Source organism: Thamnophis sirtalis, unplaced genomic scaffold (genome assembly GCF_051295495.1).
Source record: "Thamnophis sirtalis isolate CommonGarterSnake01/CBP01778 unplaced genomic scaffold, rThaSir2_p1.2 scaffold_1, whole genome shotgun sequence".
Taxonomy (NCBI): domain Eukaryota; kingdom Metazoa; phylum Chordata; class Lepidosauria; order Squamata; family Natricidae; genus Thamnophis; species Thamnophis sirtalis.
In genome coordinates this window covers 35,005,427-35,031,604 of record NW_028261381.1, presented here as the reverse complement: position 1 = coordinate 35,031,604, position 26,178 = coordinate 35,005,427, and the positions used below count along the sequence as shown (strand labels likewise).

Sequence of the window (26,178 nt, the reverse complement as noted above, 5' to 3'; positions counted from 1 at the left end):
GGCGTCCTGCTTTTGGTGGGACAGTCACAATTTTTAATAATTTCTCCTGTGTCCCGCAGCGTGTTCAAAAAGTCCCGATTTTCCAAAAGAAAGAAAATCAATTTTAAAAAGGATGCCGTTAAAAAAAGTTTTTATTTCTCTGAAGTGTCATCCCCGATGTGGCCTTTAGAGGGCAGTGGTTTCCCTCTCTCCACTCAGCTCACTCGCAGGGGGGCGAGGGGCGAGGCTCCTTCCCCTCCTGCACGCGCACGCGCCGACACTCAATGTTTTTCTGCAGGGAGAGCGACGGCTTTCCAGCAGCGACAGCGTGGCGAGGAGGAGGCTCGGTCCCGGGCCAAGCGGCTCAGCCATCAGAAGGCTTTTTTTTTATTTTTGCCCGCTTCTCTCAAGCGCCGCTCTCCCTGCAGCCATTTCTCTCTCTTTCTCTTTTTTGTCCTTTCTCCTCCTCCCCCCCCAAAAGAGAACAAGAGGGAGAAAGAGGAGGTGGGGGGGATAAAGTGGGATCCTTGCTGCTTTCTGAGCTTGGTGCAGCAAGGATCCCACTATCCCCCCACCTCCTCTTTCTCCCACTTTCTCCTTTTTGTCCTTTCTCCTCCTTTCCCCCCAAAAAGAGAATGAGAGGGAGAAAGAGGAGGTGGGGGGGGATAGTGGGATCCTTGCTGCTTTCTGAGCTTGGTGCAGCAAGAATCCCACTATCCCCCCACCTCCTCTTTCTCCCTCTTTTTCCTTTTTGTCCTTTCTCCTCCTTCCCCCCAAAAAGCAAACAAGAGGGAGAAAGAGGAGGTGGGGGGGATAGTGGGATCCTTGCTGCTTTATTTTCTGGGTTAATTGGTGGAAATGTGCTCTCATTCATGATCCATTCCTATGACTTCGTGTATGTCCTGGAATAAATGTACAATAGTTATTGTTTCTTTTTCCATCATATTTTTCTTACAAAAAGATTAAAAGGTCTCTTGATGGAGCTACCTGGCATTTGAAAGGCAGGATTGCTCAGGTAGTCCTCAACTTATGCCTGGTAACTGAGTGACTGTTCAAAGTTATGACAGACCCCTCCCTCCCCCCCAAAAGGTACTTACGACCTGGTTCAAAGTTCTGATGCCTCATGTCTCCCCTGCAGTCACTCCATAACTGACCCACATTTATAGCCATTTGCAGCATCTTGTGGACATATGACTGTGACTTACATTTTTAAAAATTCTATGCACAATACTTTGAAATGTATTGTGCATAGAATTTTTAAAAATAGTTTTACTTCAATTTATTCTGGGTAGAATAGTTTGAAATGATTTACTTCAATTTATTCTGTGTGGATTCTTTTTTTTAAATTGTCTTAGACTATTTAAAAAAAGATTCTATCCAAAATAAATTGAAATAAACCATTTTTAAAAATTCTATGCACAATACATTTCAAACTATTGTGCATAGAATTTTTTAAAATGGTTTATTTCAATTTATTTTGGATAGAATCTTTTTTTAAAAATAGTCAGGAGTCATTGACACTGAATTTGCACTTTTAATAATCAGGAAGCACATACTGAGTTTCTTTGAAAGAAAATCCAATAATTTAAAAATCCAATGATTTGTTTCCTAGTATAATTTGATTGCTTATTAGTAACCTATGACTATCACTAAGTGTTGTAGCTTATGATTCTTGATGAATGTATTCTATTTTATTTTTCTTTATGTACACTGAGAGCATATTCACCAAAGACAAATTCCTTGTGTGTCCAATCACACTTGGCTAATAAACTATTCTATTCTATTCTACTCTACTCTACTCTACACTATTCATTTCTATTTCAATTCTAATAAGGAGTTTAGCTTCTCTCTCTTGAAAATGTAAGCTAGCATAAGGCATTATAATGCAAGCTAGCCTTAGCTTTCAAGCAGTTCATTTAGTGAACAAAGTTACAATGGCATTGAAAAAAGTGACTGATGACCATTTTTCACACTTAGTGACCGTTGCAGCATCCTCATGGTCACGTGATCAAAATTTTGATGTTTGGCAACAGATTCGTATTTATGATGGTTTCAGTGTCCTGGGGTCATGTAATTGCCTTTTGTGACCTTTTGACAAAGTCAAATGGGGAAACCAGATTCACTTATGTTACTAACTTATCAGCTGCAGTTATTCACTTAAGAACTGTGGCAAGAAAGGTGGTATAATGGATTTAGTGACCAAAGTTACAATGGCATTGAAAAAAGTAACTGATGACCATTTTTCACATTTAGTGACCGTTGCGACCATTTTTCACACTTAACGACTGTTGCAGCATCCTCATGGTCATGTGATCAAAATTTTGATGTTTGGCAACAGATTCGTATTTATGATGGTTTCAGTGTCCTGGGGTCATGTAATCGCCTTTGTGACCTTTTGACAAAATATAAAATTTTTAATCAAGCCCCCCCCACCCCCCACCCCCCGGTCAATGATGTCCCTCTTTACCAATCTGAAAATCTGGTCACCTTATCCTACACTACTTAATTTGGCTTATTGTGCTTCTTTTCACCTAGTATAGCAGCCAAAATTATCTCTAACTTCATAATTATTGCTATGTATTGTATATAGTTGTCTGTTGAAATTCTCAGTTTGGTCCTCTCCCCTGATTGGTTTTGGACTGATTAGCTTCCCTATAAAAGGAGCTGTGTCAGCCAGGGAGCAAAAGTTGCATCACAGGCAGTATTGAATAAAGAGCTGTTAGAAGTCAATCAGGCCTTACCTCCATTCTTTACCCAGAATATAACAACTATAGATGCTTATTTTGTTAAGGATAGAAATAGGTTAGCATTCTTTATGTGCCATCACTTTGACTCTTGACTTTTAGTGATCATATAGACCAGAGGTGAGGAATGATGGCCAGCATGGCTGGCTCATGAGTTCTTGGAGCTGAAGTCCTCAATTCATAAAGAGGCCATCATTCTCCACTCTTCATATAAACAGACCTTCTCCAGGATTATCTGTCTATATTTTGACCCCTCAAGTCAAATCCGTTCCAATACTGCATTCATCACCACTGCAATTGAATCTATCCAACTTATTCCACCTTTTCCAGTATTATAGACTCTTAAGCGAGATGGACCTCAAAGCAATACAGTATAATACCTCTTTCTATACCTGATCAGAGCCAATTTGCTTGTTTCTCCTTCCCAGCAAACACTGAAAAAGTACTTGAAGTAAACAAACAAATTTCCATCCCAAATTTCCATTCCATTTTCTTTGTTCTACCTGACTTAAAGAATGGTCACACCCCTCTTCTTCTGACCTTTTATCATTTCATCTGATAAATCCTTCTTGGCAATTCCATAGTTGGGATGTTATTTTCTAAACTATGAGTTGGTTTAGTAAATGCCTTTATTGAGACTTTTAGATTTTGGACATACCTTTATTGCATGTGTATCAGTGGAAGAGATTAAAGCATATTTTAAATTCTTTATTAAAATTAAATGAGTTAAAAAATTTTTTTGAAATAAATAGGTAGATTACAGCTAAGTAATTTTTAAAAATGATATTGAACTGACTATGATCTCTAATTATGTTACTGTTATAGCTCTCCCAAATCCCAAATAAAAAGTTTTATATTATGGAGGAAGTAAAGACTAATGTCATACAAGGATTGTTCCTGTTATGACTGCATATGTACAAGCACTAAAAGAAAATAAAGGAAGCAGAAAAAAAATAAATGGGAAGATAACACAGAGACTGTGTTCATTTTGCATAAAGCCATAATATCTATTTGCTTCATTTTGGCTTGGCAAATGTATATCTGGCCACAGAGGGTTATTCAACAAGGCATGATTAAAATGAAATATGGCCCAGCATGATGTATAAATAGTCATTAGTACAATTACTGGTCAGTCCTTTGATGAGACAAAGATCTAGTGTAGTATGCTTTTAAGTAGGACCGCACCATAGAAGATTATGCCTTGCAAATAAGAACTCACTTTCTCCTTTATCTTTCATAACATAACTGTAGGGCCTTTCAGATGCCTCCAGGCTGATAGAACATACTCACTTTCTCATTTAAAGCTATTTTTTGTAACCTGCCCAGATCCTTGTATGCTACTTAATGCTATTCAGAGGCTTACTATAGAGATGGCAGGGAAAGCAGGGAGCTCTACCAAGCTCCCATTCTGGCCATTTCTTGCCCGAGACTTTCAACAAAATCTCATCATGCAAGGTAAGCCTAACAAGCTTACCGGTCTTTCAGAAATTCAGATGATCAAGTGAGGATTCCCCATTGCTGCTGCTGCTACTCCCAAGTCACCCACTGCTTTAGCTGTAGCAGCACTGCTAGAGCCAAAGACATTGGAAGCCCTGGAAATTTCCCTGGAATTATTGTTGGGCCCTGTCTTCCTTTTCCAGAGTGGTGAGGTGGCATATAGGTGGAGCCCTTGCCTCACAACCAGGAGGTGGTGAGTTCGTTCTTAGGTAGAAGCAGATATGTCTCTTCTCTGGGCACAATGAGAATATATCTGCTGAAAAAAGCTCCATATTCAGGGGTGAAATGCAGGTTCCACCACAAAACCGCGGTAGACTAAAACGCGCTCGACGAAAGCGCGTACGTGACGTCATCACAGCGCGACGAAAACAGCACGCTGTGAGCGGTAAACTTAAAATTAACGCGTAAATCTAAACCTAACCCCCCTAAACCTAACCCTAAACCTAACCCTAAGCCTAACCCTTAACCTAACCCTAAACCTAACCCTAAACCTAACCCTAACGCTTAACGTAACCCTAAACCTAACCCTAACCCTTAACCTAACCCTAACCCTAACCCTAAACCTAACCCTAACCCTTACCTTTATGTGAATCGGCTTGCTTTAATTTTATTTTAATTTTAATTTAATTTATTTTTAATTTTATTTGTCGCGCTGCTGATGACGTCAGGTACGCGCTTTAATCGGACGCGCTTTAGTGGACCGCGGTTTTGACGGGTCACAGAAATGCTACCGTTTTTGACCGGTTCGCTAGGACCAGTAGCAAAAAATGCTAAAGTTCTCCTGAACCAGTAGTAAAAAAAAAAAAAAGCTTTAAAATGTGGGGGGGAAAGGGTCCGTGACACTCAGCTGTGTCGTGCAATGGATGGAACCTTTTTTCCCACCTTTTAAGGCAATTTTTTTACTACTGGTTCTGGCAAATAGGTAGTGAAAAATGCTTTAAAAAGGGAAATAAAGAGGGTCTGGTGATCACGTGGTTCAACTGTGAGCCACACGTCATTGGAACCATTTTATTTCACTCACAGCTGATCCACGTGATTGTCAGAACCTTTTTTTTCACTTTTTAAAGAAATGGCAGGAACAAATGCTTTAAAAAGTGGGGGAAAGTTGGCCACGCCTACCTGGTCACATGACCCACCACCACCAAGCCACGCCCACAGAACCAGTGGGGAAAAAATTAGATTTCACCACTGTCCACATTGGCAACAGGAAGGACATCTGGCCGGTAAACACTCAGGTCCATTCAGTTGCCCAGACTCCATCCCGCAAGTGATTATGGGGTCATTATAAGAAGATGGTGGCTGTCTTCCTTTTCCAGATGTTCTTCTCTTTCCTGTTTGTGAAAGAACAAGGAGAAAGAGAACAGAAATGCCATAGTTGGCTGCAGAATCCAAGATGACCACCCTCTGGAGTGGTGAGAAGGCTTGGGTCCAGAGGCAAGTTTTCCATGGTAACCATGGTGCTTTGAACTATCTTTTCACCAAAGGAACATCTGGACTCATCCAGATCATCCTTCCATAAGGCTGTCCAAACAGTTTTATTTAAGAGGGTTTGAAGGATCGGTTGCTGTTTGTTTACTTGGTCTTGTCTGTTCTGTTTTCTATTCTGTTATGGTTTGCTGCAAATCACACAGAATAAACAAGCAATTGTCATCCATAACAAACATACAGAACTGTTGCATCAGCTTCATCCTGATGCATGCAGAAAAGGGGTAGGATGTGTATTCCAATCATATTACTTATGTCACTGTAAACCTTCTTGCTCCCTCACATAGACACCAGTGATCATGGTCTCCCCACAATCAAAAAATAGCCTATGTGACTGTGTTCTTCCTTTTCTTCTCCCTTGATTTTTGCACCCTTATAGAGCTCAGTGCCTGAGTCCCAAAGTTGCTTTTTCAAACGGTAATAGGACTTTCTTTGTTTTTCCTTGAAGGCTTTTCACTTCTCATTGAAGAAGTTTCTCCAGTTCTGACTGAAGAAACTTCTTCCATGAGAAGTGAAATGTCTTCAAGGCAAAACAAAGAAAGTCCAGTTGCCTTTTGAAAAAGCACCTTTGGGACAACCATGACCTGGATGACTGAGAATCTCCATACACACTCAGTGCCTGAGTTTTCTCATCCTGATGGCATGGGGATCTGTAAATCCCGCCTGAGGGGGGATCTGTAAAATTTGCCAGGGGGCCCAGAGAGCTCTATTTCCCCCCTTCATGCCTCTCACCCATCCAAGTTCAGTGAGTTGCTGTATTCATGCTGTTTACATCATTTCTTGGGCTGATCCAACAATATATCATTGATGTGTTTTTCTAAAGAAACCTGGGAAAGTTACTCATGATAGATGCTGTGAGTAGCCAAATTACATCAGTCTAGTAAATTTGCTTCTGTTATGGAATAATTTTGAAATAAACACAGAACCCTGCCCCAATTGTTTGAGCAGGACAGAGGGAAGATTCAATCTCTAAATCTAAATAAAATACCATGAGGAGTGCATTCATGTACAATCTATTAATCAAGCTGGAAGGATGTGAAAGTAAGATAAAATATTTTTTGTTTGCATTTAAAAAAACCTAAAACCTAAAATCCACCTCCTTACAGAAGATTAGCCAATCCTGCACTAATGTGTAGACATTACACATGCAGGCTGTTCATAACATATCTCAATACTATTAAAATCAAGAATGCTGATTTAAGCTGACATTAATGCATTATTATTTACATTTAGTTAATTACATTTAATTATACTTTATTTATTGATGTACATTTTTGTAATAACTACAATTCTATTAGTTCCCTAAAAATAATATGTTTCATTCTTCCAAAGTCCAACATTTTTAGTATTCTACTGTTGTACATTTAATTTTTCAAAATAGAATTCATAGAATGAGCCTATCTATTTGACCATTATACTGTAATCTGAACATTATAAAGGAGCGTATACTAAATATCCATAATTCACCCCATCGGTACCTATTTTACTTACAATGTCTCTGGTTTCACTTAAAAATAATTCTGTCCTGTCAGGCTCCCTATTTCATTCTATTTTTTTAACATTAAAATCATTACATTGTAAATAAAATGTAAATGAAATTTGGCAGTTATAAAGCAAAGTATTAATCTGCACGAATGTTTTTATTTTTAACAATGCCTTCAGATTCATAAAAGCTCAGCAAATAAAAATGCTGAGTGGTTGCAGGCCAGTTGATTGCATATGTGCCTACCTGTGTTAAAGAATAACCACAATGGGAACTGATAGTAAATCTCCTGGAATGGCAGGATAGTGAAAAAGTGTGCAAAATGTTCCAAAATATTATAGAATACTCCCTTTACTTTCAGACCCTGCCAAATCTTGCCTTTTTCAGGATGGTTCTATGATTTCCAGAATCATTCCTTGTTTGCACACGTGAAATTTTGCACAACTCAAGAAAAGAGGGAAGGAAGTTACCTCACAAGTTTACTTTCTGTTAATGGGTCATCTTTGGCTATCTATAGCCATTTGTGAACAGTCAAGTTTCCTCCATAATAATTCACAGAATTCAGACATCTGGTGAGGTTTATAATGTGGTCTACTCGCTCCCCACTTGTTCAGGAACGCTTCATATCTTTCAATAGATTTTAGGCAAAAGACAGGCGATATTCGCTAAGGACAATTGTAATTTACCGGTACTTCAAGGTAGAAAAGGAAGAGAGGAAAGCAACATAGATTGTATGTACAGAAGCAGTTTGGTCAACTTAGTTTTTGGAATAATGGCTTCTGCTGATTCTCTCTCAAGCCTAAGTCGACCAAATGATGATACAAAATGGACTACATATGGACGTCATCGTGGCCTTTCTTTTCCCTCTCTTTTTAAGAAAGAATTTCTTTGTTTTGTTTTATTTGCTTTAATGCACTATTTTAAAGTATCCAACTTGTGTTATTTCAAATTCAAAACAGCATAACACTGTTTTGTTGGTTTTGGAAAATCCCTGCTATTATAATTGTTTGATGCCATCTTGAGATCGTTGTGAGGACTGCAAAAAAGGAGTCTGAGTTCTTCACTCAACTTGAGGCAGCAAAAACACTCCATGCGTTCTTAATTGTGCTTTACATGGTTACTGCCTGGAGCCACTGGGAATCGGATGGCATATGAATTTATGCATGTTTAATATTAATATATTATATCATTCATGTTATATAATTATAATTTTGTAATAAAAACTATTATTTTTATTACATCATTTCCGCACCACTCGAATGTTCCTAATATGCTCCACATGGGGATGCTGGGATGTCTGTTCTCTATGCCTATGTTAGAACAAACAAACAAAAACCCTACTTCCAAACTTGATTTGGGAAAATATGTTCTTGGAACACAACCAGTTTTCACTTAAGGCTTACTAACACTTTAACGCTATTCTTCAAGTTAAATCAAATTAAATCAGATCAATTTCTGACAGCCAAAGGCCAGCAAAAACACTATTCTTAGCATGGGGACAAAACAGATTTATTTCTGCTGTTTTACGCTAAATACAATTGGACAGCCGTTCTCTGGTTCCTGAAAAGAATATTGTAGATGTTATAATATAGGAATAGGAGCACGGTGGGCTGCTGGGGTTTTTCAAGGGTTCGGGAGAACCTCTAGCTAAGATTCTGTGCAGTTTGGGGAATCCCCAAATCCTACTCCTGGCTGGCCCTGCCCGCCCCTCCCAAGAGTCCTCATGTGGCCTGTTTTGGATGCAGATAGGTGCAGGACATGCGCAGAGGCTCAGGAGGGCAAAAAACGTACATACCAGAAGTGTGAGCCCATTTCTGCCCTCCAGAGGGCCTCCGGACCCTGGGGAGGCCATTTTTACCCTCCCAGAGGCTTGAGAAAAGCCTCTGGAGCCAGGGGAAGGCAAAACCTCCCCCCCCCCCCCCGCTGTGGTGCAGGAGGCCAACTAGGCCACTATAGCCATGCGTGGGTTTTCAGGCAAAGAACTCCTTGCTAAAAAATTTGAAGCACAACCCTGAACAGGAGGCTTTTTTTATGTGTGTATTCCTGAACAAGGAATCACGAGCTGAGGTGAGAGGCAAGTCAACCAGAAGTGTTTACTGACAACCAGAAGCAACAGACCGGAACAACTCCTGTTTGACAGCTTTTTATATGGCAGCTGTCAAACCGGCAACCAATTAGAACTCATAATTCTCCCGCCAGTACACTCCATGTGTTTTAACCAATGAGAGTCCAGATACTGTGCTGATTGACACCTGAGACACAACAGCTTTCATCTCATCTCCCAGCTTTTGCAGTACCTCCATAATTCTTATCCCTGTAACTGTGGTGTCAGAGGCTAAAGCAGTGACTCTCAATATTTTATGCACCAGGGACTGGTTCCATGGAGAGAGGTTTTTCCATAGACCGGATGGAGCGTGGTTTCACATGCTGCCTGCATCCCTTGGATGCAGTTTTGCTTGTTTGTGTGGCATGGATTTTGGAATACTGTAGACAGTTGTCGGTCCTTGGACTGGAGATCCCTGGTTTAAAGGGGACAAAAAAATAGGAGTAGAAGATGGGAATCCAGGACCTTCTTGATTGCAGGAAATGCTACTACATCTATTAATCCGGGGATCCCAGAACTTTTGGGATGGGTCATGGGATTGATGGGCGTTGAAAATTTGAAAATTTAGGACTTGTTGAAAGTACACTCTCAAAACAGATCCCCGAGGCATCACAAAAGAAAAAGGTACATAATGATTAAACTGTTCCAAACACTGATTTATTTACAGGGTTGGTCTATCCCATCATCCACAGGATGATCCCTACAGCTTCTTCCATCTTTTGTCCTTTTTCTAGGCACGCAGCCACATACCCAAACAAAATAGTGAATGGAGCCAGCCATTTCTTTAAAAGCTATTTTTATAATGAAGTTTAAAGACTAATTTGGGGCAAGAAGTGTTCTTGGCAGTACAGAAGCCTATGCCTCTCAGCATCTCAGACATCTTTTCCTTTGTGTTTTTTTTAAATTAAAAATTTAAGGAACAAGGAACAAATTGGTGTCTCCAAGAATTACATTCCCTATGCTAATCAATTTCAGATCTGGAGCAGGTATAGAATTTTTCTCTGGTTTTAAGGAGATCATTCGTCCCTCGGTCAGGAATTCATCAAGGTTTTAAAAAATCCAAGGGATTAGAAATCTCCATGCTTTGGTTTTCCAACATGGTAGTCATTATGCCAGCTTTTCTTTTTATAATATTCATTGCAACTTTTACTTTGAATTAACAGAACGAGCAGCAGGAGTGTACCACAGAGAAGGACGGTCTGGGAAATACCAGCTGACTTACGATGAGGCAAAATCGGTGTGTGAATATGAAGGAGGACAGTTAGCAACACTCAAGCAATTGGAGGCTGCAAGAAAAATAGGTACAATGGTGTAGTTGATGTCACTTAAGAGTATAATCCTGTGCATGCTTAGAACAAGCAGTGTACAGGATAATAAGACTTGAATGTATTTATCAGTTATTTCCATATGTGGGCTGCATAAATATGGTCAACCACTAGATGGCAGCACCAAAAACTCCAACCCCTTGTGGCCATCTAGTGGTTAGCAAACTTTGTGATGTCTGTCCATCACGGGCTTTTGATTTTTTATTTATTTATTTTGTCAAGTATAAATTAGATAACAGATATAAGTATAGATAAGATTATGAATACATGAAATAAATACGAATACAAGGGAATATTAGGACAGGGACAGTAGGCACGCTGGTACGCTTATGCATGCCCCTTAAAGACCTCTTAGGAATGGGGTGAGGTTGACAGTAGACAGTCTAAGGTTAAAGTTTTGGGGAGGTGGGGAAGAAACCACAGTATCAGGTATATTGTTTTGTTCAAGACCTGCTCATGTTTCAAAAAGTAAGTTATAAGCCGCACAAAGGGCAATATTCTGAGAACTCTGTGTACTAGAATACACATCCATTTGGTCTTGAGTTGATCGTATGTTGGACAGATACATCTTAAAATATCCATACAAGCAGTACAACATAGGTCTGGAACTTTCAGTAAAGTGCATTCACATACATGATGTAAACCAGTGACCAATATTAACAATATGTGGCTTGGGATGTTTACACTATCAAGTAAAATATGAAGAGCCTCATTTGTTGAACCCAAAAGTCAGAATAGGGCAAGTCAAAGATATTTCAGCTGCAGGCGAAAAATATAAGCAAAGGTTTGTTTATGTTTATATTTGGAATACTTTGGATTCAATTTTGAAAGTTATTTTAGAAAATATAAACAAAGGTTTATATTTTTCAGAATTAGAGTAAAGAATGAATTAGTTATAGATGTGTTTAAAGTATTAGAAAATATTTTGTATGCAACGTAATTTCATTTTAATGTATGCCATTCAGTGTACATTGAAAGTGACAATAAAGTATTCTATTCTTTGCTTGTCTTCGGACCTCGACCAAAAAAATGGAGATGAGCAGCATGTCAGACATGACTGGAAAGGAGAAAACTGTACCTTTATAAAGAATAAATGAACATGATCTGAAACACAATGTCTGTATTCTGCAGTTGTGTCAAATAGATTTGCATTCTGGGTAGAATAGAAATTAACTCACCAAGACTACAGTAGTGTAATGTTTTATATTAATCAGGCATCTTTGAATAAAGATGCTCAGGACTACAGTACAGTTTACTCAGCCTATGCCTCCTAATAAGTTTTAATTATTATTATTTTAATAATTTCTTTTTGTGCTAAAAGGCAAAGATGACACAATTGAGAAAATATGAACCAGGCATATACATTTCTCTGTGTCAGGGGTGGAAACTATTTTGCTCGCAAACTCTAATTCAAGTTTAAATACCTGGGACTCTATTGTATGATAGTAATGAGCACAAGAAGTTGTGAACCTGAAGTTCAGCATCCCTTCTTAGCCAACACTTGTCTTGTATGACACTTGCCTTTCATCTCTCAGGCTTCCATATGTGTGCTGCTGGCTGGTTATCTAAGGGAAGAGTCGGATATCCTATTGTCAAACCAGGAACCAACTGCGGCTTTGGGAAGACAGGGATCGTAGACTATGGGTTTCGGCTCAACAAAAGTGAGAAGTGGGACGCCTATTGCTATAATCCTAATGGTACGTGAACATGAAATATATTTCTTACAGCTGTTTAGACTTAAAGACACACCTTCGCAAAAGTACCTGCCTTTAACTGCTGTGGCCCCTTAAAGAATAACGTACGCTTAATGTTAGCAAAAACTTTTATAAGCTAAAACTCATTTCATCAGATGCATTCACATATCTTGATTTAGAAACTTCAAGACCGAAAATTATATTGGCAATATTAAATGATAACATTACAAGAAAAGAAATGTAGAAGGTATAGCCAGGGATAATAATTTTATTAGTAGTGGACTGCTCACAAGATGGGCAGTAATGCAGAAATCCTCATATTGGAATGGTAATTAATATATAATTGAATGCTAGAGTTTGAAGGGACTTTTAAAAATTATCTGATCCATCCCCCTGCTCAATGAAGGATCCACTAGACTCGAACTTGTAACAAGGGATACACCATGACATTTTGGGCTAGTAGTCACCAACCCACAACTATTCTCAAAGGCACGCGTTATTCTTACACATTTTTCAGAGGCAGCTGTAGAATAGGCTACATTTTCGTGCAATTTCTGGACCCTTCTCTTGTGCAGCCTCAAGAACCTTCAAAAACACACAGAATGGGGTATGCTTTTATACAGTTTTTGGAGGCTGTTGAAGAACATTCTCCAATAATGAAGGCCTCCCGTGGGCCAGAGCAGCCTCAAGTAGGCCTCAGAGGCCTGTCAGCAAAAAGATAGAACACTGTCTGAAGACAAGCAGTGCATGGCTGATTCTGGGGATCACATGCATGATTGGATTGTATTTTTTTAAATAAATCAATAAAGAATACTTCTTTTGTTTGGGGTAGGGAGCAGAGGTTCTGACCAGTTCTGGAGAACCGGTAGCAGAAATTTTGAGTAGTTCGGAGAACCAGTAAATACCACCTCTGACTGGTCCCACCCCCATCTATTCTCTGCCTCCCGAGTCCCAGATGATTGGGAGGGAATGGAGATTTTGCAGTAACCTTCCCTTGCCACACCCACCGAGCCATGCCACACCCACCAAGCCACGCCCACAGAACAGGTAGTAAAAATGTTTGAATCCTACCACTGGTGGGGAGGTGACATGCCAGCAGAGTCAAGTTAGGCATTTTCAGAAAAATTTGATATGCCAACCCAAAAGGTTTGCCATCATTGCACTACAGCTTATCTCTAAGAGATATCCTGCCTGTTTGAAGAACATCATTTATGTGGCGGGGCCTGTTCCATATGCAATATGGAGCATGAGAAAAAGAACTTGTCCTATGCCAGCTAAAGAAGTTTAAGCAGAACCTCCTGCTGAATACGTAAGATAGTGCTGAATGGCCAAATTAAGATTTACGATGAAGTGCCGTAGAAAACTGAATGTTCTTCCAAACTAAAATGTGTACTGTCACAATGTATCACATGGTAAGAGATTCAACACTCTACAGGAGAGATGGAAAAGAGAACAACTCGGCAATCGACATCATTCTGAGCAGCAGCCCCATACTGTGCCTAATTATACTGTTGCTTGTATTCTAACCCAGAGTGACTTTGCCAAAAGCCACTCTGCTGAAACATGCAGAAAGCAGAATTTAAAGTTCATAAACAAATTAGATCTGCATCTTCAACCAACTCCTTTTGTTCCTGTCCTACGTTCAGAGCAGACTTCATTTACAGTGACAAATATAAGTTCAAATCTTTCCGAACGTTCCTTCGCTTGCCAGAGTCTTTCTGGGGAAGGAGCTGTAAGGGAAACAGCTGCAAGTGAAGGCAGGGCTAGTCCCCAGGATAAGCTCCAGTGTCCAACCATGTCAGAGCATGTAACATTGTTTCTGCCAAGTCCACTTTCTGCTGGCAGCAGAACCAGTTCTTAAGCTGTTACTGTGCCCCCGTGGTTGCTGTTTGGGAAAGTCCTACCCATTCCATCTGGCTAGCCGACCAAGTGGACCTGAGGGCCTCGCCACTTGTCAGTGTTAATTGCTTGTGACATTCAGCCCTGACTTGAGTTGCCAGAAGTTAGAGGTTACTCTAGGATACTTGCTTAGATATAATTCATAAACAGGAAATGCTCAGGGGAGAGACTTTATCATTCCGTGAAATATTCTTAAAACTATTAAGTTCAAAAGGGGTTAATTCAGCATGTCACACCAAGCCATGTTTTGGTTTATCCATGGTTGGTAAACAAGACTTAATAGCCCACTTCACATTTAACATTACGCCACAAATAACTGTTGAGTCTGTACATTAAAGACAAAACTAAAGAAACAACTCTTCTTTTGGCTCAGAATAATTTCTAAACCCATTATGGGAAGCGGAATTTAAGTCTCAGCGGTTGAAAACGCTGAACTTTTTATTTGGAGCAGTGGTGGGATTCAAATTTTTTTACTACAGGTTTACTACAGGTTCTGTGGGCATGGCTTGGTGGGCATGGCAGGGGAAGGATACTGTAAAATCTCCATTCCCTCCCCACTCCAGGGGAAGTTTACTGCAAAATCCCCATTCCCTCCCGATCAGCTGGGACTCGGGAGGCAGAGAATAGATGGGATTTGGGGCGAGTCAGAGATGGTATTTACCGGTTCTCTGAACTACTCGAAATTTCTGCTACCGGTTCTCCAGAACTGGTCAGAACCTGATGAATACCACCTCTGATCTGGAGAGCTGGCAGCATAGCTCCTGCCCACCTAACAGTTCAAAATCATGTAAATGTAAGTAGTTTAATAGGTATCTCTTTGGTGGGAAGGTGATAGCATTCCATGCTGGCCACATGACCACGGAAATTGTCTTTGGACATTACTGGTTCCCTCGGCCAAGAAACAGAGATGAATACCATGTCTTAGAGTCGGACAAAACTGACAAGGAAACCTTTACTTTTTAAACTGGAAAATACAGTAGAACCTCTGGTCACAACCATAATTCGTTCCATAACTTTGGTCGCAACCCGATTTGGTCCTGACCTGAACCTAACCAAAATTAATGTAGTGGCCACATGAAGTCGCCGTTGTTTGGCACTTACAAAAAATGGCATGGAAGGGAAAATCAGCCATGGCCGTGTTTGATCACCACCCGAGTATGTGTTCGTGACCAGATTCAAAAATTTTGTGAATTTTTGGTTCGAACCCGATTTGGTCGTGTCCAGAAGCATTCGTGACCAGAGGTTCTACTCTATAGAGAATATGCTTCTATTCTAATAGCAAGGATCTTCAATTTTGGGGATCTTTCATCATTACTTGTCTGTAGAGATCTGCAATATTTTGGATTCACTTTTGAAAGTTATTTCATAAAATAATTCTTAAAAGAGGAAGGTGCCATGTCTTATACTCCAAAGCTTAGAAGCAATTGTGAAGTGCCTCATCCCTGTTTAATTAGGGAACCTAGTGACTCGTGTGGCTAGGACCCTGGTCTGATAATCCACAGGCTCACATTTGAGACCCAATGCTACCATATGGGAGGTTGAGCTCCCATCACTCGCTCCAGCTCCAGCCAACCCAGCAGTTTGAAAGCAGGTGACCGCAAATAGATAGATGGGTATTACTTCAGTGGACAACTTAACAGGGAGCCAACTGGGCCTCCCCTGAGCAATGGTGATGTCATCAGTTGATTCCTTTGTTATGGAAACACTTCAGTGCTTCCAACACTAAAGTATAATATAGCCCTGCCCTGTTTAATTAATTTACGGGTTCACTTCTTTTTATAAACAATTGTTTTTGAATCTTTTTTTAATGGAAATAGAGTTTTCCATAATATATTAGATAGTATAATAGTAGACCATAAGTCTAATATTAGAAACTACACTATATTCAATATTTGAGGTGCTTGATTTCTGTTCTTTCGTCTTCTTTCTTTCTTTCCCTTCTTTCTTTCTTTCCTTTCTTTCCTTCCTTCCTTTCTCTTCCTTCCTTCCTCCTAAATGCAACATTTTATATTTCTGAATGATGAGCATTAACAACACTGTGTTTTCTTTGAAAAATTCTGCAGTTTTCTCCATGTGTGGTTATATAAACACTTTAAATAAATTCCATAAATATGCCTTCTTAGATTCAGCAGAAAGGCATTGAATTGGCCTTCTTCTGCTTGTAAATATCTGGAAGGTATTGGCTGTGGAGTTGCTAAAAGCACATCAAGCACACAGATGTTTATATTTCTGTTATCCAATTATTTATTTGAGGAAGGCAGTGGAATCCCCTGAATACATGTAGACTTTTAAGTCCAAAACTTATGTTCCTAAGCAAGACATTTGTTAAGTGAATTTTACCCTGTTTTACAACCTTTCTTCCCACTGAATCACTGCAGTTCTTGTTACTAACACGGTTGTTAAGTGAATCTACCTTCCCCATTGACTTTGCATATCAGAAGATTGCAAAAGGGGATCACTTGAACCCAGGACATTGCAACTGTCATAAATATGAGCTAGTTGCCAAGCGTCTGAATTGTGACCATGGGGGATGCTGCAATGGTCGTAGATGTGAAAAATAGTCCCTTTTTTCAGTGGCGTTATAACTTTGAACAGTCACTAAATGAACTGTTGTAAGTCGAGGACTACCTTGGAGATGATTTAGGAATGAATTGGGGTGAAGGAGTAGACGTTAGACTAGACAGCAATTTGAAAGGTAGAGAAATGACCTGGGTAGAGATACTGAGTGTGTTTTCATTTCCTCTGAAAGTGTTCATAATTTTTGAGGGCTTCTGAATTTACTGCTCCCTGCAGGTGGCCAACCTGCAGTAGGTTAAGAGCTTGTCCTACTGATAGGAAATATTAAGCTATATGGGAAAAAATCATGTGCTTGAAAGATGGCTAACAATGTATCCAGTTAATTTAATGTGCAGATTTACAAAAGTGTATGTGATTTAAATTCACTTTCAGAACTGTTAAAGAGTTCTGAGCTGTAAAAGGTTGGCAAAAAAAAAAAAACCCCAAACCATGTGTTATATATAAGGCTGCAAAAGCACAATTTGACATCTGGGACAAGTATGACATCTGATGTTGTTATTCCTCTCTCAGGAAAAGATTGTGGTGGAATCTTCACAGCTTCAAAACATGTTTTTAAAACTCCTGGATACCCAAAGGAATATGAAGATGACCAAGTCTGTTACTGGCACGTAAGAGTGAAGTATGGCCAACGGATCAAACTCCAGTTTCTGGACTTCGACCTAGAAGATGATACCGCCTGCATGGCTGATTACTTGGAAATATACGACAGCTATGATGATATAAATGGATTTGTGGGCAGGTAAAATGTTTGAATCTTTCATAATACAAGATGTACAAATTGCAAATGGTTGGGCGAAGGGATCAGAGAAGAGGCCAAGTTTTTTTTTTTTATTCCACCCAGTCTCAAAGGATTATGTATCATGCTTACACACACAGAAGCCAAGCTAATAAGCATATATAAGTACAAGCCAAGCTAATAAGTGCCAAAGGAATGCTAATAGCCAGACACTTTTTCCTTCTTTTTTCCACCCACTCCTTCTTTGTCCCTTTCCCAGGGGAACTCATCTTAGACCCTTGTCCTCACCATCTCCCAAACCCATGACACTTGCTTAGAGGAAGCTGTTATTCCAATCAATCTCCTCTCAGTCCTGATTCTCTCATCTTTCCAAACTATTTCCCCTCTCATTCCTTTTCCGTTACCGTTCACTGAGAAGTGTTCCTGATTCCAATAGGAATCTCCGGGTTTTTAAAAATACTTTTCAGCTCCATGCAGAATGACAGCGACAAAGGACTATGGCAGATGAAGTTTGAAACATCCAAAGATCTTTGCCTTAACTAATCTTCTTCCATGGAATTTTCTTAACTTTCCTTATCTCAGCAATGATTACTGGAAAGCCTTTCCCCCCAGTATTTCATGTCTCACCCCAACAAAAATGGAAAATAAGGGAAATTAGTCCCTTCTCTTGTGGGCATTCTCAGGTAAAGGTTCCCCTCGCACATATGTGCTAGTCGTTCCCAACTCTAGGGGGCGGTGCTCATCTCTGTTTCAAAGCCAAAGAGCCAGCACTGTCCAAAGATGTCTCTGTGGTCATGTGCCCGTCATGACTAAATGCCAAAGACACATGGAATGCTGTTACCTTCCCACCAAAGGTGTTTCCTATTTTTCTACTTGCATTTTTACATGTTTTCAAACTGCTAGTTGGCAGAAGCTGGGATAAGTAACGGGAGCTCACTCCGTTACGTGGCACTAGGGATTCAAACTGCCGACTACCAACATTTCTGATCGACAAGCTCAATGTCTTAGCCACTGAGTCACTGCATGCTCAGGAGGAAATGCCAATTTGTGGCTCAAGGGAATATTAATTTTAGACTCTAGTTTTATTGGCCAGACATGGTGGGATGGGGTAGCTCTTTAGATACGGTCTCTATTACTGCTTTATGACTTTCCTTTCTTTAAATGCTTTCTTGAGAATGCAGGCATCGGAGTAACACCAGTGGGAAAAGTGTCAAGTTTATTATCATTCTTATGGACTTTTCCATTCTGCTGATTTATCCTCTGGGGAGCAGAATGTATTCTGTCAGACCTGCTTCTGATTCAGTCCAATGTGATTTTTGATATATTCTGACATGTTACGATAAACATACCATGTAGCGCTTGGAGCTACTTTACTGAGAAAGTCCTTGGATTTCTGCCCATAAAGATTGTTTTTCAGACAAGAAGTACTGTAACTGAGCTTGCTGATTGTGTTTCTACTTTACTTCTCCAGAAGCTGGATTTGAAAAATTCTGGACCTAGGGTTTCTTTTTCTCTCATTCTCTCAAACATATCTGGTTACAAATATGTATGGATATGTAATACACAAATGTTTTAAAAAGTACATTATTCAATGGGAGTAAAACATATTAAAAGAATTTTCCAGGGATGCCTGTAAGGCAAGCGTCCCCAAACTTTCCAGCCTGGTGACCCAGCACAGAGGGGGGGAGGGGGGGAATGGCAGGGGCACATGCACATGCACATCTCTGTGTGTGCGAGCAGAAGGTGCCCACACCCTCCACTCATGAGAATGGAGTTTTGCGCACGAGCGGAGGATGCTTGCACTCATGCGTGACGCTCCACTCATGCGAGCAGAGGGCAGTTGTGCTTTGCACACAAGTGCTAACATCCTACACTCGTACAAGCAAAACTTTACATACGTGCTTGCCCATTTCTCCCATGGTCTGGCTTTGAAGAGGCCACAGTCCGGTAGTTGGCTGCGGCTCGGGAGTTGGGGACGCCATATAGAGGGTATTGACAAAAAGTAAAGATGGTGGATCCCAATGGTACAATCAAAGTTCTTCCTGTTTATATCTGACACACATTTATGTATATCCCATCTTTATTATTTGTATAAATAAGTCAAGGTACATACCTAATATTCTTTCCTCCTATTTTTCCCACAACTACTCTGAGGGATAAGTGGCCTGTCCATCCAACTTTAGGGCAATTAATAGCACCCCAACTTTGGCTTGGAACTGAATTTAAGAGATTTTTACCTTGGCAAAGGGGTTTCTTTGCCCAGCCAAAAACACAAATCACAGAGTAATTTGGACAAAGCAAAAACCCTTTATTAAGGGGAGGGGTTTTCCTTTTCATAGGGTACAGATACATACCTTTAGAATAGGATACATCAGAAAGCAAGTGCTCAAACAATAAAGACATTGCTTATATGTGAGACTTGATCAACAGAAAACATGGATTTTAGACGACATTCAGTAAATGGTAAATGTATGGTTTGCATTACTCTTTCCCAGCTGGACTACATCTTTCTTAAAACTAGCTATTGTATTCAAGGACTTTAAGCATATAGCTCTCTTATTGTGTTGTTGCTGAAAAGGCAAATTATCACATACCAAAGAAATGGCCTTGACTGAAGAGAGAAAAACATTTTAATTGCTTAAAATTAAGAGGCCTAGACTGCCCTGTTAAAAGTGATATGGTATTATCTTTTAAAATGCTAATAAAAAGCCTAAAGTTTGAGATAACATCCTCCCTTGCCTTCTTTCACTTAAAAAAAATAATTTTGAGACTTCTAGTAATTGAAAATTTATCTGCGCGTACAATATTCAGGATTAAGAAAATAATGGAGAAAATACCATATATACTCACTTCTTGAACATTAAAGGATCAAAGCCTCCCTGTGTGAGGGGAGCTAACTCTTTGGCAACCGCATTTGAAAATATGTTGTATTCATGCCCACAAAATGAATGTTGAGTGGGCCTGACCATTCACAAAAAGGCTGCCAAACATTGCTTTACAAAAACCCAATGCTGTTGCAAAATCCAAAACAAACACCCATTTGCCTCATTTGCCATTTGATTTGGAGGGGAGTAATAAACATGTCACTGCTATTTGACTGACTTATAATGTTGTTTTTCAGATACTGTGGAGATGAACTACCAGATAGTGTCGTAAGCACAGGTAATACAATGATCAGAGATGAAATTACAATATAACATTTTCCTCTCAGATTCAAAGAGCTAGAAGCCATGAAATCTGAGTTGCAATAAGCTGAATGATCACTTGATTATGGGCTATCAAGTCATTATAGGTTTTCTCCATGATGATCTATCTCTGATTTGGACTTTCAGGTCTTCCATCACCACATTCATTATTACTGTAACTGAATCCATCCACCTTGCTGCTGGTCATCCTCTTCTTATCTTTCCACCTTTCCCAGCATTATAGTCTTCTCCAGAGATAAGTATTCCCATAATATGCCCAAAGTAAGGTCATCGGTGGCTGGTCATTTGTGCCTTGAAGATAATTATGGGTTGATTTGTTCAATGATCCATTTGTTGTTTTCTTGGCTGTCCGTGGTATTCTCAGGATCCTTCAATTTCAAAGTTCAAGTGTCAATACTCTTCCTAATTCTTCAAAACCCACAATGATCACCAGATGGCAGCAAACATTCCCTTATTGCCCTCTAATGCAGTGTTTTTCAACCACTGTGCCGTGACACACTAGTGTGCCGTGACATAGTGTAAGGTGTGCCGTGGGAGAATTACTTTATATATAGTCAATATAGGCACAGAGTTAATTTTTTTTAACATTTTCTAATGGTGGTGTGCCTCGTGATTTTTTTCATGAAAAAAGTGTGCCTTTGCACAAAAAAGGTTGAAAAACACTGCTCTAATGGATGTTTTCAGCAGCAAGTTGGTAGCCCTACATATAGCCCTACCTAAAGATAGAAAAGACACCACTAAATTTAATCATTTTGTCAGATAAACATTCTTCAGATTTTCCCTCACCCCAACTTTTAAATCTGGCACCCAACCTCTGTGATTTGCTGATGGTATACCATCCAAGTACTAATGAAAGATCTGTTAAGAACCCTGAAGAAATTTTTTTTATACTTTTCTTTTAAATCCAAAAATGCCAGAGCTTTCTGTTTCCATTGTTTGTATAAACCAGTGGTAGTCAACATGGTCCCTACCGCCCACTAGTGGGCGTTCCAGCTTTCATGGTAGGCGGTAGGGGGTTTGCTGTAACTCTGCTTTATAAATTTTATAAAGTAAATTTACTTCCCTACTTTATAAATCATCATTACTGTGGAACTGGTGGGGGGTTAGAAAATGTTAGTACTAACAGAGATACAAAAGTGGGCAGTAGGTATAAAAAGCTTGACTACCCCTGGTATAAACAAAAAAAGAATGGCAATATTTTCTCCCATGCATACATGGTCTCTTTTTTTCTTACTCCAGGAAATGTCATGACACTGAAATTTTTGTCCGATGCTTCAGTGACAGCAGGAGGCTTTCAGATTGAATACACTGCTATCAACTCGACTAAAAAGATTATAAACCCCAAAGCGACTACAAAGTATTTTCCAGGAAAATTTGGCATTGTGTAAAAGAATTTTGCAATGAAAAAAAGATAAAAGCCTTTAAATGCTACACCTTGTGGAAGTTGCTAACTTTCTCCCAGAAGATCCCATTTCCATGATTTCTGGCCTCTCCTCCCAATGTATTGTCCTCTTAGCCATTAATCCAGGTACCTTCTGCTGAACTGAGCTGAGCCCTCCCTTCTTTTCAGTTACTGCAGAATCTGCTTTTTAATCTTTTGAGTCAAGGGTCTGGGGGAGTGATACTCAACTGAGTAGTATGTTCCCTTTCTACTTCAGAGCTCCTGTGTAGTAGCTTTTATTTTTCTTCTCTTTTATGTTTCTTGTACTTTTTTCCATTCTTGCACTTTTTAGCTTTCTTTTTTTTTCTTTTTACTTTACGTTAGTTTGAATTAGTTTTTATCTTATTTTTCTTAAAACTTTTTTACAAAAGCCTAAGATGGAAATGCAAAAATATAACTGGAAACCTTTGATGGACTTTTTGTAGAAAACAGAAAAACGTGGATTTATGATTTTGATAATTAGAATTATAGAAAGACTTGTAACTTTAGCGAAAGAAGTAAATTTATAATTATACATATAACTGCTGTAAAGAACATCAGAAGCCACTTTTTGTATCTTTTTCTCTTACTTTTCTCTTTTACTTTTTTCTTTTCTTGCACTTTTGGCTTTCACTTTTTCTTTCTTTTCTTTTTACTTTACATTAGTTTGTACTAGTTTTTAATCTTTTTAAAATCTTTTAATAAAATTATATTTTTAAAAAAACTCCTGTGTGGTCATTCCTTTAGTTGTTATACAGCAGGGATTTTCTTGAGCCAGAAGGTTGTGAAGAAGTATTCACTCACAAATTTTCTCTAAAAACTACCCTGCATTTGATGTATTATTAAGAAGCTGAGGTAATAAATATTTAAGACTTCTTGAAAGGAATACCTTTGGGGGTCTTTTAATTTATCTGAGGAGGAGGAGGCAGACCTCACAACATCTGTTTGCTTGCTTATTATTATTGAAGGTGAAGGGTGACTTCAAGTCAGTGTTGACTCCTGATGGCTGCCTGGACAGGTCCCTGCATTTTCTTGGCAAGATGTCAGAAGAAGTTTGCCACAGCCTCTTTCCTAGACTGTTAGAGTATGATTAGCTCAAGAAGTTTTCCTTAATTCAGACTATGTCTTAGATCAACGGATATGAAAAAGGCAGTACAATACATTAGATAAATCCCTGTATTGATTAGTTGAGTTTGTATAATGCAATATACAAATATTAGACAAGTCACCTTTTACTCAGCAATTGAGTGTTGGAAAACCTACGGGCCTGCCTTCAAATTTACAATGATGTTTTATTTTTAATTTTATTGTTAAATGTTTTCTGAGGTTTGCTTTCAAGTCTTACAAGATCCCTAGGATGTCATTGTAGAAATTTCTATAATCTATCTTAAAATTAATGTAAATATAAGTGTCTTGTCTGAACTATTTCATTTTATCGAACATTTCAAGGGGATCAGATAGAAAATTCACTAAATGAGAGTCTGAACTAGTCATAAGCCTACCATTCTCTCTCTCTCTCTCTCTCTCTCTCTCTCTCTCTCTCTCTCTCTCTCTCTCTCTCTCTCTCTCTCTCTCTGTTTGTGTGTGTGTGTCTGTCTGTCTCTCTGTGTGAGAGAGAGAGAGAGTGAGAGAGAGAAATTGAGGCTTCATATGTTCTTGTGAAACAGCAGATTTTACTCTCTGACTAGCACATATAAGAATTAAATCCATAGATTATTTGAAGATGCTAATTAAATTCTGCCATCTAGCGGTTTCAAAGAGCAGCATCCAAAGTACCACTAGCATTTATATAGATGAGACACAGAGGGAAATAGGATGGAAGGGTAATTATGTTCTCACATCAGCATTACCATAATTTGACCAATTAATAGCGTTGCCCAAAGCTTCAAAATAGTCTTTCAATCTGTTGATTGAAGCAAACAAACACTCTAAAAGAAAACTGGTGGATTATTATGCTTAACTTTACCATGTTGGCAGTTTAGTAGACTTGACAAGATTCCTATGCATACTCAGAAGCTATGGCTATCCACACTAAAAATATGATTTGACAGGCAAGAATCAAACACTCACTCTCCTTTTCTGCCATTCATGGTTTTGGGGTTTTGCTGACAGCCTTCAGATAAATATTTTCTAGTCAGCTATGCAAAGAGATAACTATGCAAATGCATTAAAAGCCTCTTTAGCTGCTGAAACTGCTGCAGGGCGTGCTAGAGGCAACAGGAAATATCTTGATGAGGCAGGTACTTCTCCCCACCACAAAAACTGTACAGCCTCTGTATCATGAAGAGGACAAAGAAGAAGGCTTCATACAAGTCTGCTGATTAGCCCAATATTTTGGGTTCACAGAAGAGTTTCACAAATTAACTAGACTAGATGGGTTCTAGCAGCATATCAAGCCTAAAATATTAGGCAATTTGCGTTTAGTGATGCTTGTAAATCCAGGCTCAAGAATTAGAGTTTTTTCAAATTGAAAATACAAAGAGCAAAGAATGAAAAACATCTCTAAATAACACCAATTCAGCCCATTTCTCTGTATATTAATAATAGGACTCAACAAGTGGATAAAAATGCCAATCCTATCTATATCTGACTGACTCTGCAACTAGCCAGGATAATAATTTATTTAAACTTGTATGCCATCCAATTCCCAATGACTCTCTTAGGATGCCAATCTCAGAAGGCTGGGGTCTTCACATAAATTGTCTACTCCATTCCTTTGCATTATAGTCCCAATTCTTAATTGTTCTAGAAGCTAAGACTCTTAAGCTAAGAAAACATGTGGAAAGCAAAAAACACTATATCACCTCTACTTGTCCAACTAGTTTTCCAGTTTTTTTTCTTTTTCTGTTTAACAACTAGGTATTTTTTAGTTTTGAGCTAAGCCAGACATTATGAATAAAAACAAGCAAAAGAGCACACGTGATAGACATTTTTAAAAATAGAAGCTATAGAAAAGTCAGATACAAAAATGCAACAATTCCTAGAAACTTGGCACTATGACAAATCAGCCATTAAAAGGCAAATTGAGAAAAGCTTCATCTATAAACTGCTCAGTGAGGGTCACTCCTAATCACAGCCTTTTTAATTACAGGCTTCTTACAGTATTCAACAACCAGATAAGCAGGAATCAGTACTAGATAAAGAGGAACAATACCCCAACCAAGGCTGAAAGGCAAACTACCTCTTAAAAACAGGCAACAAACTTGACTTCTCCATGCTCTGATGATGTTACCTCCTCTGATTAAAAAAGCAAGGACACAGAACACCAAGATGCCAACCACTCAACCTACATTTATTTATTTTCCACCTTGGTAATATAAATACATTTTACTTTGAACTGTGATCATGATGAACACTGCACAGATATGCATTTAATTAAGATCTGTGTAAGGAGCTGCGGTCAAGTTTACAAGGCTGTATCCAATCATTCTTAGAACCTTCAAATCAAAATTGCCAAATCCTGCTTGTGCACACTTTTTACTCATTTGAAGTTTTCAACAGAATCAACTCCACAATTCTGATCACCCTCCAACCACTCAAATTGGATTTGGACTGAAGTACAGTTTTAGGTGCAAAACATGTTTGAGCTCTGAGCTGAGCTGACACTCCATTTTAATCAAATCCAGTAAATGTTTCCCATAATTTCGATTTGCTAAAAGAAAAAAACCCGAAACTTCTACATTATGGTCACTCAGTGAATGAAGTGACTGGTGCCAAGTTCGTGCGCTAGCTCATTTAGATGTAAAATTGATGCATAGATTTAACAACCTTTTAACCTACCTAAAGTCATCTTAAAGTTTGATTTTATGCCAACTACACTAAAGCACGATTTGCTTAATTAACCCTGTTTGCTTTTGAATTGGAGGCATTAAACTCAAGTTTTTCCGGCTTAGACCAAAGTCACGGTCTGATTCTACCAATTCATGCGTTCCAAAAGCATTCAAACCTTAGTCTGGGGGCTTATTTTGGAGAAAGTTCTCCCGATTTTACTGAATGGAGTTGAGTCATAAAATGAGCGTGGGTTGCAAT

The 26,178-nt window shown here is 39.0% G+C and overlaps 1 protein-coding gene across 1 annotated transcript in view; it reads left to right on the top strand.

Annotated features, from left to right (window-relative positions):
* The window catches only part of TNFAIP6 (TNF alpha induced protein 6), a 29,714-nt gene extending 6,479 nt beyond the window's left edge, over positions 1-23,235 (top strand). Inside the window, exons 2-6 of the mRNA XM_014054700.2 lie at positions 10,456-10,593; positions 12,153-12,314; positions 17,298-17,526; positions 20,645-20,685; positions 21,969-23,235. Of these exons, the coding sequence (XP_013910175.2) occupies positions 10,456-10,593; positions 12,153-12,314; positions 17,298-17,526; positions 20,645-20,685; positions 21,969-22,117 (719 nt within the window). The 3' untranslated portion in view covers positions 22,118-23,235. The remainder of the gene's footprint in view (positions 1-10,455; positions 10,594-12,152; positions 12,315-17,297; positions 17,527-20,644; positions 20,686-21,968) is intronic.
* The last annotated feature ends 2,943 nt before the right edge of the window (positions 23,236-26,178 follow it).